This window comes from Nestor notabilis, unplaced genomic scaffold (assembly GCF_000696875.1).
Source record: "Nestor notabilis isolate BGI_N333 unplaced genomic scaffold, ASM69687v1 scaffold16018, whole genome shotgun sequence".
In the NCBI taxonomy this organism is placed as follows: Eukaryota; Metazoa; Chordata; class Aves; order Psittaciformes; family Psittacidae; genus Nestor; species Nestor notabilis.
In genome coordinates this window covers 1-11890 of record NW_009938873.1, presented here as the reverse complement: position 1 = coordinate 11890, position 11890 = coordinate 1, and the positions used below count along the sequence as shown (strand labels likewise).

The following is an 11890-nucleotide window of genomic DNA, read 5'->3' as shown; positions in this document are numbered from 1 at the left end:
ACAGCTCATTACCGCTATGCAAAAGGTTGGGAAGCATGCACACATTCATCCAGAATCAGCCCTTGTTGGAAATACAGAGTTTTTCTCAATTGTTCTGCTATTGCCTTTTGAAGGCAAAAAGAAACTGAAAAAGAAAGGGCTATGCCATCCAGGGTATACAAAAGCCTACCAAAAAAATCGAACTCCTCTGTTGGCTAGAATTACAGACCTGTACATGACAGGAAGGCTAGCAAATCAGCTTAAAAAGGAAAGGTGGCGAGACTGGTCAGCAGCTTCTGCTTATTCCTTCTCAGAGCAGCAGGGGGAGAAAAGAGATCAATTCAAAATTAACAATGTTCAGTCTTACGCTTCATTTGTCTGCAATAATTCCTGCCATAAGTCTCCCAGGGTGATGTTCGCTAAGAATTCTTTCCACCCAGCACAGGAAAAAAGGCTCTAGAGGGTGATTAAAGACTAAGAGGCCAAATTTAGGTTGTTCTGAACTAGCCTATGGAAGCCAAGAGCTTAATGCTTATCCTCAAGGAAAGATGCACTGTGAGAGGATCTTGTAAGGCTGAGTGACAATCATCTCATACCAAGCACACCTTCAGCCAGCTGCTCTGGGGACTCATCCTTCCACTGTATACAGTAGTGGATGAAGATGTTATGTCTTCTGCAAGAGCTCTTGCTGACCACCTGAAATTCTGAAATGAGGGTTGTAAACTAGTTACGTCAGCCTTCCTTTCCCTCCCAATCAAAGTAAAATGAGGGATAATAATCCACCATAAACTGAGATAAATATGCCTCGTATGTTTGGATAGTATCTGTCTATCTACCAGATTGCTCAGGAAGCTCAGGATCTGACAGATTCCATCATGGAAACAAATGGGGGAAAAAACATCGTCAGTTGTGCATTTCCTGAGGTCTTTAAACAACACGGCTTGAGACTTTTGGCAAAGGAGACAGCAGAACATCATCCAAAAAAAAAGTTATCCCTTCCTGCTGCCAATATTCTGTGCCATCCTGGGAGGAGAAACAGAGGTTCATGGCAAAGGCTAGTGATTCTGCAGTTGCCTTTGCAATGATAACGCCACTTTCCTGAAGGACTTAATTTGTGGAGCTTAGTTACCATTTGCACTGTAGACCACTGGGGAGAGAGTTTAAGAAAACAGATGCTGTGTGGCACAGTGGCAAAACACCAATGGTGAGAAATTCCAGTGGGTCTGTTTTGCTTAATCAAAGCCAAGTACATGCTTATAGGAACAATTACCAATACTGTACAGGTTGTGGCCATAAAATTGCTCTTTCTCTTGCTAGATTGGAAAGTAATACAAAATCCCCTAGCTATTTGTTAAGGAAATTTCTGGTGAGGAAACTTTTCCAAGGTGATCAAATTTTGCAGCTGAATTTCTTGGTGTAAATGCTATTCACATCCTTCCCCACGGCTACCCATTCACAAAATAAGACGCCTGTCAGCAGTCTTAAAATAGCCTGCTACAAGGAACACTTGCATGGAAATTATCAGACAGGTGAAAATCTTTCTTTCAAGCAATGTGAAGAACTCTACATTAGTAGTTACATTTGCCTGTGTCATCATACACGGGCATATGTATGAATGACATCCCTCACCTGACAAGCTCCACCCAGATAACGCCTTTTTGCAGATCCTTTAGAAGTTGCCTCCTCCATAGTCTGAGGTTGGAAGAACTTGGGATGAAAACTGCAGCAGTCTGCATCCCAGGCAATGGTGTGTGCTTTGAAAAGTGATGACCACGATTACCAAGGTTTTTATTTTATCAGAAAAATTCGAAGTTTTCTGTGTTAAAACAGGGAGGCTGTTTGCCTACCTCTCCTTGTGCATATTAAAGACTTCTCAGCTTCAATGTTTTATTGTTGCCCCTTCAAGCACATAATTCCATGTCAATATGTGATACTAGTCCATCACCAGAAAGGCGAAAAGGTAAGTCATATTGAGACAGTCCTGTTTCTGAGGAGTAAACATATTCATGTGCCTTGCTTATTTTTAGGAGAAGATGATGGGTAAATCTGAGCCAGCACGTTTTTCATTCAATCTGTCCCTGGACACTAACAGATGGTGCTTCCTTGTGCCAAACGCTAATGCACTTTCAATTGGCACTCAGTGTCAGGACACAAAGACCGCCAAGTCCCTGCTAAATCTGCTGATGCCAGGAAAATTGATAATAAACAGCTAGCCAGGGACAGAGTCCCAACTTTTTCCTCTACCTCCAAAGCAGCGAAGAAGCCGTACCGGTGCAATGGTGTCACGTGCTCTCCAGCTTGCTGTTATCAGTGCAGCAAGGAGGGTCCGGGGCTGGAAAAACGGTTCCTGAGGCTATGAATACAGGTATGTATCTAAAGATGGAGGGAGATCCATCTACTTCGTGGGAATTAGCTGTGTGCTTAAAATTGAGGTTTGACAACCTTGACAACTTGTGCCTCAATGCTCAAACATCTGAACTAATGACAACTAATAGAAATATAAATACTCTTAAATATATCTATGTATGTACACGTATCGCTGGCAGGGTGATTCTAGTGTTTAACACTCCTTAGTATTCCTTGAGCACTGAACACACTAAATGCAGTCTTACACGTCTGCTTCCTACGGCTACTGATGACAAGGTCACCCTCAAAAGAAAATTCCACAGACTCCTCTGAGAAGCTCACTCTGTTTTACAGGTTGTTGTGTTTATTCTTTAAATACAAGCATCCAAAATTCTTGAGCTGTAAAATTCCTATTCCTTTCCACCAGGTGCCTCAGTGCCCAGGCTTCTTTCTTGGATTGCTCAAAGCTTGGTATCCACATCTCATGGAGAGAAGTCCAGCCAGGATTTGAGGATGAGAACGAGAATGCTTCTGGTTTGGGGCAGCTTAGATGGTTAACCTGAGCCTTCCACCTCTGGGGCAGTCGTCCCTGGAAATGGGGAGAAATAAAAGGGGTTATTCAGGGACCCTGGCAGACAGAGAAGGAAGGTGCTATGCCATTAGTAAACTACTAAAGCATGCCAGTAACATTTTCCTTCCCACGACAGGCTCCAGCCATGTCCCTGTGGATGTCAGAAGGGAAGCTCTTCGCAAAGTGTCCAGGGCAAGGCCAGTCATGCTGACAAGAGCCTGAGAATCAGATCAGGTCTGGCTGCAAATGAGCAGCACCAACCCACCCAAACTGAAATTCTAATGCAAGAAGTTCTATTTTCATCATTTTATTCTGCTTGCATCTTAAAACACACACACAATCCCTCTCACAAACACACAATCTGGCTTAAGCATTCATGTTTCAATGTTTAGTCACCAGATGTGGCCACAGACAATGGGATGTTGTCACTACAGGTTTGAATGTACCCACACATATGCAGACCCAGACAGTCATAGAGTATTTAAGTCAGGAGGGACCTCCTCCAGTGATCATCTAGTCCGGTTCCATCTCCAAAACAGGTTAAATCACATTTAATTGCCCAGGGCAGTACTGAGTTGAGCCTTCTCCTAGGACAGAGATCCCACAACCTCTCTGGGTTACCTGTTTCTAAATATTTCGAGTCACATGAAGTGAGTGAGCAAGTTAGACTACTTTCTGCAGTCTGATAAAAAGCTCCTCCCTGAACAATTCAAGCCTTCTGCTGAAATGACCACCAGCTCAGGGGTCAATATGTATGAACTCAAGCACCACAGCAGTATGAGAAACATATGCTCTAGCCATGCACTCACATCTTCTGCCAACACCTTCTGACACAAGGATGCACAACCCAATGGCATTGCAATACCAGTGGTTGCAGGTTGGCCAGAAATCTGATAACCAAACTTCCTGGGACAAATCTGAGCCAAATGCCATTTTAAAGCCTGTGTGAGACACAACAACAAAGTCACTCATACCTTTTCTTTCCTTCTGATGTTTTCCCACACTCTGTTACACACCATGCACTCAAAGGTGTCAATGTAATTGTCCTGGGTGATATCTTGCACTCCCCACTTGCGTTCCTTCATCACTGTAAGCAGCCTTGGGTTGGAAATGTCCCCTTTCAGTTTCCATTGCAAGTAGGACTCATATTCTTGATCATTTGTATCAAGTGTTTTGATATAGTGGGCCAGCTCCCGAGGGTGTGAAAAACTGGATACCAGGATTGCACTTTTGTTACTAGGAAGCCAGTCTACAATGCTAGGAGAGCCAAAGTACACTGGTACCACTCCCAACTTCAGTGGCCGCCACAGTTTTTCAGTGATGTAATCTTCACAGATAGCATTTTCAAAAGCAAGAATGAACTTGTACTGTGCCAGTATTTTATAGAAGTTCCCATCATCCATGGCTGTTGGACTTCTGAGATGCTGAGGAAGGTCTCTGTTATGCAGACATTCCCCATAAGAGTCTACTTCAATGTGACACATGAGCTCACGCACATAACTGTCCCGATCAGAAGGAGGGTTGCAATCAGACTGCACATATACAAGTGGTGCAAGCCTCTTCCTCAGGCTGTTCTTCACCTGCAGTGGGATCATGTATGTCAACGACTTCAGGACCTCTATGCCCTCAAGATACTGAGTGGTCAGCGGTAGGTGAGAGTGGCGGCTAAAGGTTGCGGTATGGTTGAATAAGGTGATGGTCAGTTCATGGAAGAGTTTATAGTTGTTTTTTGGTGACTCTTCATGGAAAATAGCCCAGTCATGATAGTCTTTCCGAGGGAGAGGTAGGCTATCTATACTGAAGTCAGTACCTAGGCAAAAGCAAACTGTGTTATAGTCTGCCCCTATCTATAATGCAATGTGAACTACAGTGACACGGAAGTATAGTTTTAATTTAATATCAGCCCTACAACAATCACATTCATTACATTATAAGGCAGTATTGCAAAGAGAGCAATTCAGGCAAAGACAGAAGTGTATTATGACAGATAATTTGGCAACAGAAGAATCTAGAGAATGGGGATCAGTAGTCAGTATTAGAAATGGTTTCCTTTCAGGTCATGCAAGTTTAAAGGCCTCTCATTTCAAAGGCTCACTAGGAATTTTATATTTTAATGCACTGAAATGAGACTAATAAGATGCTTAATAATCCCCTGGTTCTGTAAATAGGAGGCAGATGGTATTGCCTATTGGTTACTGCAGCACTTAGTTTGGTTCTAGTAGCAAAACAATGAAAAGGATGCTAAAATATTACACAGGGTTAAGGAGAAAAATTACAATGACTTCAAGTCTTGGAAAGGCATTGTACTACAGAGACTTCTGAAGCCAATCTATTTAGTTTGTCAAAGAGAGAATTAAGAGGTGATGTATCACAGCTGCCTACCAGATACATAAAAGAAGTAGCTCCTGGCAGAAGACAGCTCCTTCAACTAGCGCCAACAGTAGAAGAAGAACAATATCTAAACTCTGAAAACAGATGACTGCAGCTCCTTGTGCTTCCCTGTGAGGACAGGGAGCCTCCAGAACAACTTATGAAATCTGTGTTGAAAGCTTTAGGACAAACCTAGAAACTTTTTCTCAAAGGCTAGTCTGAAAAACTGAATTCAAAACACCAGCTTGTGAATCTGACCTTTGCTCTCCCTTCAGTACTGCTGTACTACATTCATAACTGGCCTTATTGCAGATTAAATGCAAAGCTGGTGAATTTCTGTCAAAATAGTTCCTCGTTGTCTTATAACTGTATCTGGGTTTTACTTCTGCATCTGTTTTTAACTTAAATGCAAGCACTGAACATACAAAACTTTTAACTGGTATCGTCAAGAAGGGAGGTTCATAAACTGAAACAAACAGTGAACAGCTGACTTCAAAAACACCACAATCCCTTGTCTTAGGACAAGCTATTCTACCATCCCAGTCACACTCGCAACTTTTTACTCTCTGTTCTACCCTTGACCTCAGACCACTGATGGGGAAAAGAGAGGGAGCTAGCAAAAGTCTGACACAGAATTTTGGTCTAAAACCTAATACATAAAGAAGGAAAGAAGTGCCCAGTGGTCTTTGTGGCTGCACAAGCCTGCCAAGATGACTCCAAGGATGACCTTTTATAAAGCCAACGTTAAGACTTCACTGCTGCAGTGAAGACAGATGTTAGCTGCCAGTAACATAAAAACCTCCTACAGTGCAAGATTCTTCAAGAGCACAAGGTGGGTTTTTTTAAGGCCACTAAATATGTGACCTTCCATTTTCCATTGAAGGGTCATCCCAAGCCATCAACCCTAAATGGTCCTGCTCACTGAAAAATGCTATTTGCTGCCCCTGGTTTTGATGTTATAGTGATACAGGAAGGTCAGAAGCTTACCAGGCTAATCTGTTTTTGAAAACACTTTGTTCTAAGTGATATCCAGAAAAGAAGCAGCAGTGCATACAGTCAATAATGAAATACTGTGGAACGAAACCATAGCAGTTCAGCTCTGTCTCTCACTAGAGTGCTCCTTCTTTAAGGTAGTATTGCAGGGAGGAGGGAAGGAAAATGCAGGAAAGAATGAGACAAGGAAAGGGATGACAGAGAGAGAGAGAGAAGTGCAACACTTAAAACTTACTAAATAAGGAATTAGGCAAAGAGAAACTTAAAAGAAAAATGCACTATAGATCAGAGCACATCAGAATGACAGATTGTAATATAACACATAATCAATCTTAATCCAGCAAGAAGACAAAAAGCTTTTAAGGATTAAAGGGAAGACAACATCAGCATGTTCCCTACCCTGTGAGATGAAGGAAATAAAGGAGCTTATGAGGGGATAAAGAAAGTATAACAAGATTACAGTTATGAGCAAGTTCAACTTCCCAGCTATTAATTAGGAAATATTAGATATGTGGCAAAGTGTAGATGAGAAAGATGCTGTCAGGAGAAGTTCTGCGTCTTAGGAGACACCTTTTATTCAGGATTCATATTCCAAGGACTCAATGCTCCAGCACAGAACAGCTGGACATCCTCCTCCCTTAGGAACAACACCCCTGAGGCTCTGACAGCATGGCACAAGATTCAGCTCATGCTGACATTGGTAGCTCACACTATACACAAAACTCTGTAAAACAGGTGACACTGAAAAGGTGGAGTTGGGAATCCCTCCCAAAAGCAGAGGCAAAAGGCAGCAAGTGGACGCCACATCTCAGCTCCAGATAGGAGATAGTGGCACTTGACAAAGTAGAAAAGAAGGTGGTCCTAGAAAAGCAGTTTCCACTGCTGGAAAACATCTGTACTTCATATTTTTGCATAATGTTTTTCCTAAGCTTTGGATTATTCTTCTCCTGACTAGCTCACTGAACAAATATAAGGCGAACATTAATGCAGTTTCTTTGAAAGGTGAAACTATGCCCTGATCCAACATTAGCATGGAAATGCAGATGTTCCAAGTTTTCACTCAGCAGGCTATTCAGAGGGAAATTCTGAACACTAAAATCTGCCTTCTTCCAGGCCCACAGCTCAGTGCATCGAGGGTGCATGTGTGAGTGCGGATTAATGATTTTTTTCTACCTTCCATTCCACCTATGACCTCTGTTCCTGCAGGTTTTAGCATTGTGAGATCATTTGTTGTGGCTTAAAAATCAGTAAAATTTTCACATATTTTGACACTTGTCTTTTCACAGTTTATAGCCAGCATCACTATAAAAAATATTTTAAAACTACTAGGTGTCTTTTGCACAGTATAAATAGTCTTTTAAAAGTAAGTAAAGCATGTCCACAAGCCTGCTAAAAATGAACAGGAGTAGTCCTTCTAATGCTGAAACAACCAGAGACTAAAACCACCAGACTTTACTGCTTTCATGTGATGCAAACCCAGCCTTCCTTGCCTTTAACTGGGTCAACTTCTTATTCCTTTGCTGTTATTCCTTTGCGCTCACAGTTGACCACTGTACTATCAACTGACAAAGCTGACCTACTTGGAGCTCTGCAAAGATTAATGATAAGAAGTTTCTGGTTCATTGTTAACCACCAAGTTTAAGGTCCTTCTTTCCTGTATTTCCAGTTCATCTGTGTCCTGACTGAGTGAATGAGATTCAGGACTCTGAATCTAGCACACAAAAGAGCTGAATCTATCAGCGACAGAAATGCTTTGGCTTTATTCTTCCTCCCTAAAATTCACTTTTTCTCTGAAAAGCAATAGTGTGAGGAAAAATAACAAAATTAACAAATAAGGCCTACTTTTAAAAGAGACATCTTTTTTGTTTTGTAGACTCACTTTACAGTACATGTAGTGGAAGTTTCTGAAACAGCAGAGCCAGAGCAGCTCAGAAGGCTGCACTAGCTGCTGCTCCCTGTGCAGAATCAATAGGTTTCTTTCACTACTTTGCATTTACAGTCTGCTAGCAATCTCTTGGCCCAAGACCAGGGAAGTTGCACAGTTACAGCAAGGGCATTATTTTACAACAGAAGACTTGCACAATGGCAGTAAAGGCCTTGCAGAATCTCTGCTAGGGTTGACAAGCCAGAAGACTGGAAAAAGCTGGCTTGATCTCAGACTATTTTTTCATGATTTGGCTAAAACAGGAAATCGTCTTTTCTCCCTCAAAGAGGGAGAACATGTGATTGGAAAGTGGCATGAGACAAGGCAACAGTCATACAACAGGCATGCACAGGCACTTTTCAGAGTATTTTACAGAGAATGTGCATCTCTGGATCTCTGCTGATGGTGTTCAGCACCGGGCAAAGTTTAGCACAATGAGCTGTGTAAATTTTCTGCTTTCAGTGACTGCCACCTAGAATATTTAGTCTCTGAAGAAAAACAATCGGGTAGGAAGGAAGCTACTGCTTTAAAAAGAAACAAATCCTTACCATAGAACAGAAATGCTCTCGTCATCTGATTGTGCTGGTAGGTCTTGTTGATAGTAAAGAAGCAAACATCCTCTCCGCACTGACCCAATCTCCCTTTCTCTCCAGTCAGGGGAGACCACCAGAGCAGGATAGGATAGTGATTTACATCAGATTCTGCCTTGAAGCTGCTGTGAAGTTCCTGCTTCTCGACCTGAAAAGCATATCTCTCCACAGGCTTTAGCGGGCTACTCTGTAAACCGGAGATTACTGCCACCTTATTCTCTGAATTGCTCAGTTCAGTGATAACCTTCAGGGAAGTAAACACAACACGTCACTGTCATTAGCCAGGACATCTGCTTGACAAATCAGAGTTTAAGCATCAAGCACTAAGTTTGCATGTGAAGTTTCTGTCCATCGAAGTGCATGCATCTCAGTGACTGCCGTTACCACCATCTAGGGGATTTTATGTCAGAACAGCAGAAACTTTGAATTTGTAAGGAGGAGGTGGGAAATACATTTTTGTACAGCAATGTAAGGCCACATGACCTATGATTTAATCACACAGCTTCTGCTTTCTCCCTGGAAAAAAGCACAAGAGAGACTAACCAAGTTTCCTCTGGAAATCAGCTGTAAAAAAAATTCCATGAAGTTTCCATGTCCCTATGTCCAGCCTATTTCCATGGACTATTTCCATGTCCAGCCTTGCCTTGCTACCTTATGAGTTCAAGCACATGAACTGAGGAGGCAGCGATGGAGGAAGGCAATGCAACGTGGCATGGTATGGTACATCTCTCCTGAGAAATTCCTCCAGGACCCAAGGAGCTATGCAAGAAAGGTGTTCTCTGGGCAATGCCACTTCTAGCTATTACCATATCAGCTATTACCACCAGGCCAACGCTGCTCACGGAGTTTCTTTAAACACCCTTCTTAAAGCACAGACTTGCATGGAAAATGTCTGTCACCCTCAGGGCTCTCTCTCATCTGCCAGAATTGTGCCATCATGCATACCCTCACCCCTTGCCCCTGTACCTGGAGTGTCACCACAAGGAAGAAGGCTGCTCCAAAGCAGAAGCAAGATGCCCACAGTTTCTTCCTCCTCATCCTAATCATGCTGCACTGCCAGGCATGCCAAAGCAGTTAGAGCCAGGCATCAGGCAGGCCAGCTTATCTGCAGCCTTTTCTGCAGGGCTTTTCCACTCCATCCTTGCTCCTCTTCATGGTGACTGCTGCTGAAAAAGGGTACAGCATCAATAAAGAGCACTCCTCGAGCTCAGTGCTTAGCCTGATGTCTACCCACAGCTTTCTTAACATGCCAGAGCCACATTTTGACCCACGTGTCCAGAACGCATCCCACACAAAATAGCTCTCTCATGCACAGACCCAGGCATCTACTCTCTCCCTGGTCATTCTTGGTATGGGTATCCACTCTAAGCAGGGCCACACATCCTCTCATCCTTGCAGTCAGTGTAAAGAGATGTTGATGGGAAGGCAGCCATTTTCCTGAGTTTTATATGGCAAACTGTGCTGCTTTTCAGCAGACTCACAAACAGGTGCACGATGAAATACTTTCCTTCGCTGTGCAAGACCTGAAAATGCCCGTAGAAGAGGCACACATCCATCTGGCCTTGGGACTTACTACACTGCAGTCTTCCACAGTGACACTCATCCCTGTCAGTGCTCAAGGCCAAGCTGGATGGGGCTTTGGACAACCTGGTCTAGTGGAAGGTGTCCCTGCCCATGGCAGGGGAGTTGAAACCAGGTGATCTTTAAGGTTCCTTCCAACACAAACCATTCCGCGATTCTGTTCACCAGTGTAGCACACACATGAACTCTCTCCAAATCTAAAAGTATTTAAACTTCCCCTGTAATTTACATCTGTGCTGGCCTAGCTCTCCTCAAATAACTCTTCCCCTTCTCCAGCCAGCACTTGTTTTAGCTTTCACAGAGCTCTACTGTTTTCCTGCATACTGGATACTACTGTGTAGAAATCCCAATTCCTGACAACAGAAGTAGGTGCAAATTGCAGCTTCATCTCTATTTTTTAAAGAAAAAAGGCTGGGAGAAAGGAAAGGCTTTATCTCTCAACTCAGAGGAGTCAAATTTGAAGTGTGAGTATTCTGAAACCTCAGAAAGCAGAAACACATACACAAAAATATTTAATAAATTGCTGTTTGAAAACTGACCTCTTTCAGAGATGTGCCTCTGGTTTAGGCTTGTTTTCTATGGAAAGAAGGTGCATGTGATCATACAATCCCCATGCACATACACGTGCTACCTTTCCTCCACCGTAATCCCAGCTCTCAAAGTTCAAAAAACCTGTCAAAGAGGGATAGATCCCAAAACTACTGCCTGCCACAGCACTACTTCTGTAGAGCTGGCAGCTAGGAACAAAAGAATGATCCTGTTTCTGCTTCTGCTGCAACATGAGTTCATCCATTCCCATCGACCATTAGAAAAGCTCCTTTAGTAAAACCTTACAGGAAACCATGCTGTGTGGGTTCTGCTCTGCAAGGGACAGCTGCTTTTGAAGGTTTCATGTCCATAAAATTGCATGGCTGCCAGCTGAGTACTTCTCAAGTGAGGCAGGATATTTTGTAAATCCCCTGCATCTTCTGTATTATAGCCAAAATGGGACACCAGGAGGGGAAGGGCCTGAATTCTGCCCACCTCTGTGTTGATGAAAATCTACTCAAGGCACACTTTGGAGCAGAACAGTATCTTTAATACCACACATCACCCCTGTGCACAGCAAAAAAGTGCAACTTTGGTGAACCACTGAATGCTCCCCTACACACTGCCCGGTAAAAAGAGTATTAATCATCCCATTTATCCCATTTTAAGGTATTCTTCTAGAGCGGGAACTGCCCACACTATGGGTGTGCTGCACCAGCTGCCCCAGGGTACTGCGCTGGGTGGTGCCTTCATTCCCGCGCTTGCAGCGCCCATCGCTCGGTACTTTGGCCACGCGGCGCGGTCTGTGCTGGCAGTGAGCCACGCAACGCTCTGTTCTGTCCCCACTCTGCTGGCAAACGACCTTCCAGCGCTCTCCCACCTCGGCCAGGCCAAGCGGAGGCTCCGAGGGTTTGAGGGAAGGAGGACAACTCGCCCCCTCCGGCTGTCCTGCGGAAGCAGCAGCTCCCTGCAAATCCTTCCAAAACTTCCTACCAGCTCTCCCTGCCG

The 11890-nt window shown here is 43.6% G+C and overlaps 1 protein-coding gene across 1 annotated transcript; it reads right to left on the bottom strand.

Annotated features, from left to right (window-relative positions):
• Positions 1–2663: 2663 nt before the first annotated feature.
• Positions 2664–9925, bottom strand: FUT10 (fucosyltransferase 10 (alpha (1,3) fucosyltransferase)). Its single transcript, XM_010019578.1, has 4 exons — positions 9740–9925; positions 8732–9017; positions 3871–4706; positions 2664–2914 (listed from the first exon to the last, which is right to left on the bottom strand). The coding sequence occupies exons 1-4, from the start codon at positions 9818–9820 to the stop codon at positions 2690–2692; spliced, it is 1428 nt and encodes a 475-aa protein (XP_010017880.1). The 5' UTR covers positions 9821–9925; the 3' UTR covers positions 2664–2689.
• Positions 9926–11890: the final 1965 nt, after the last annotated feature.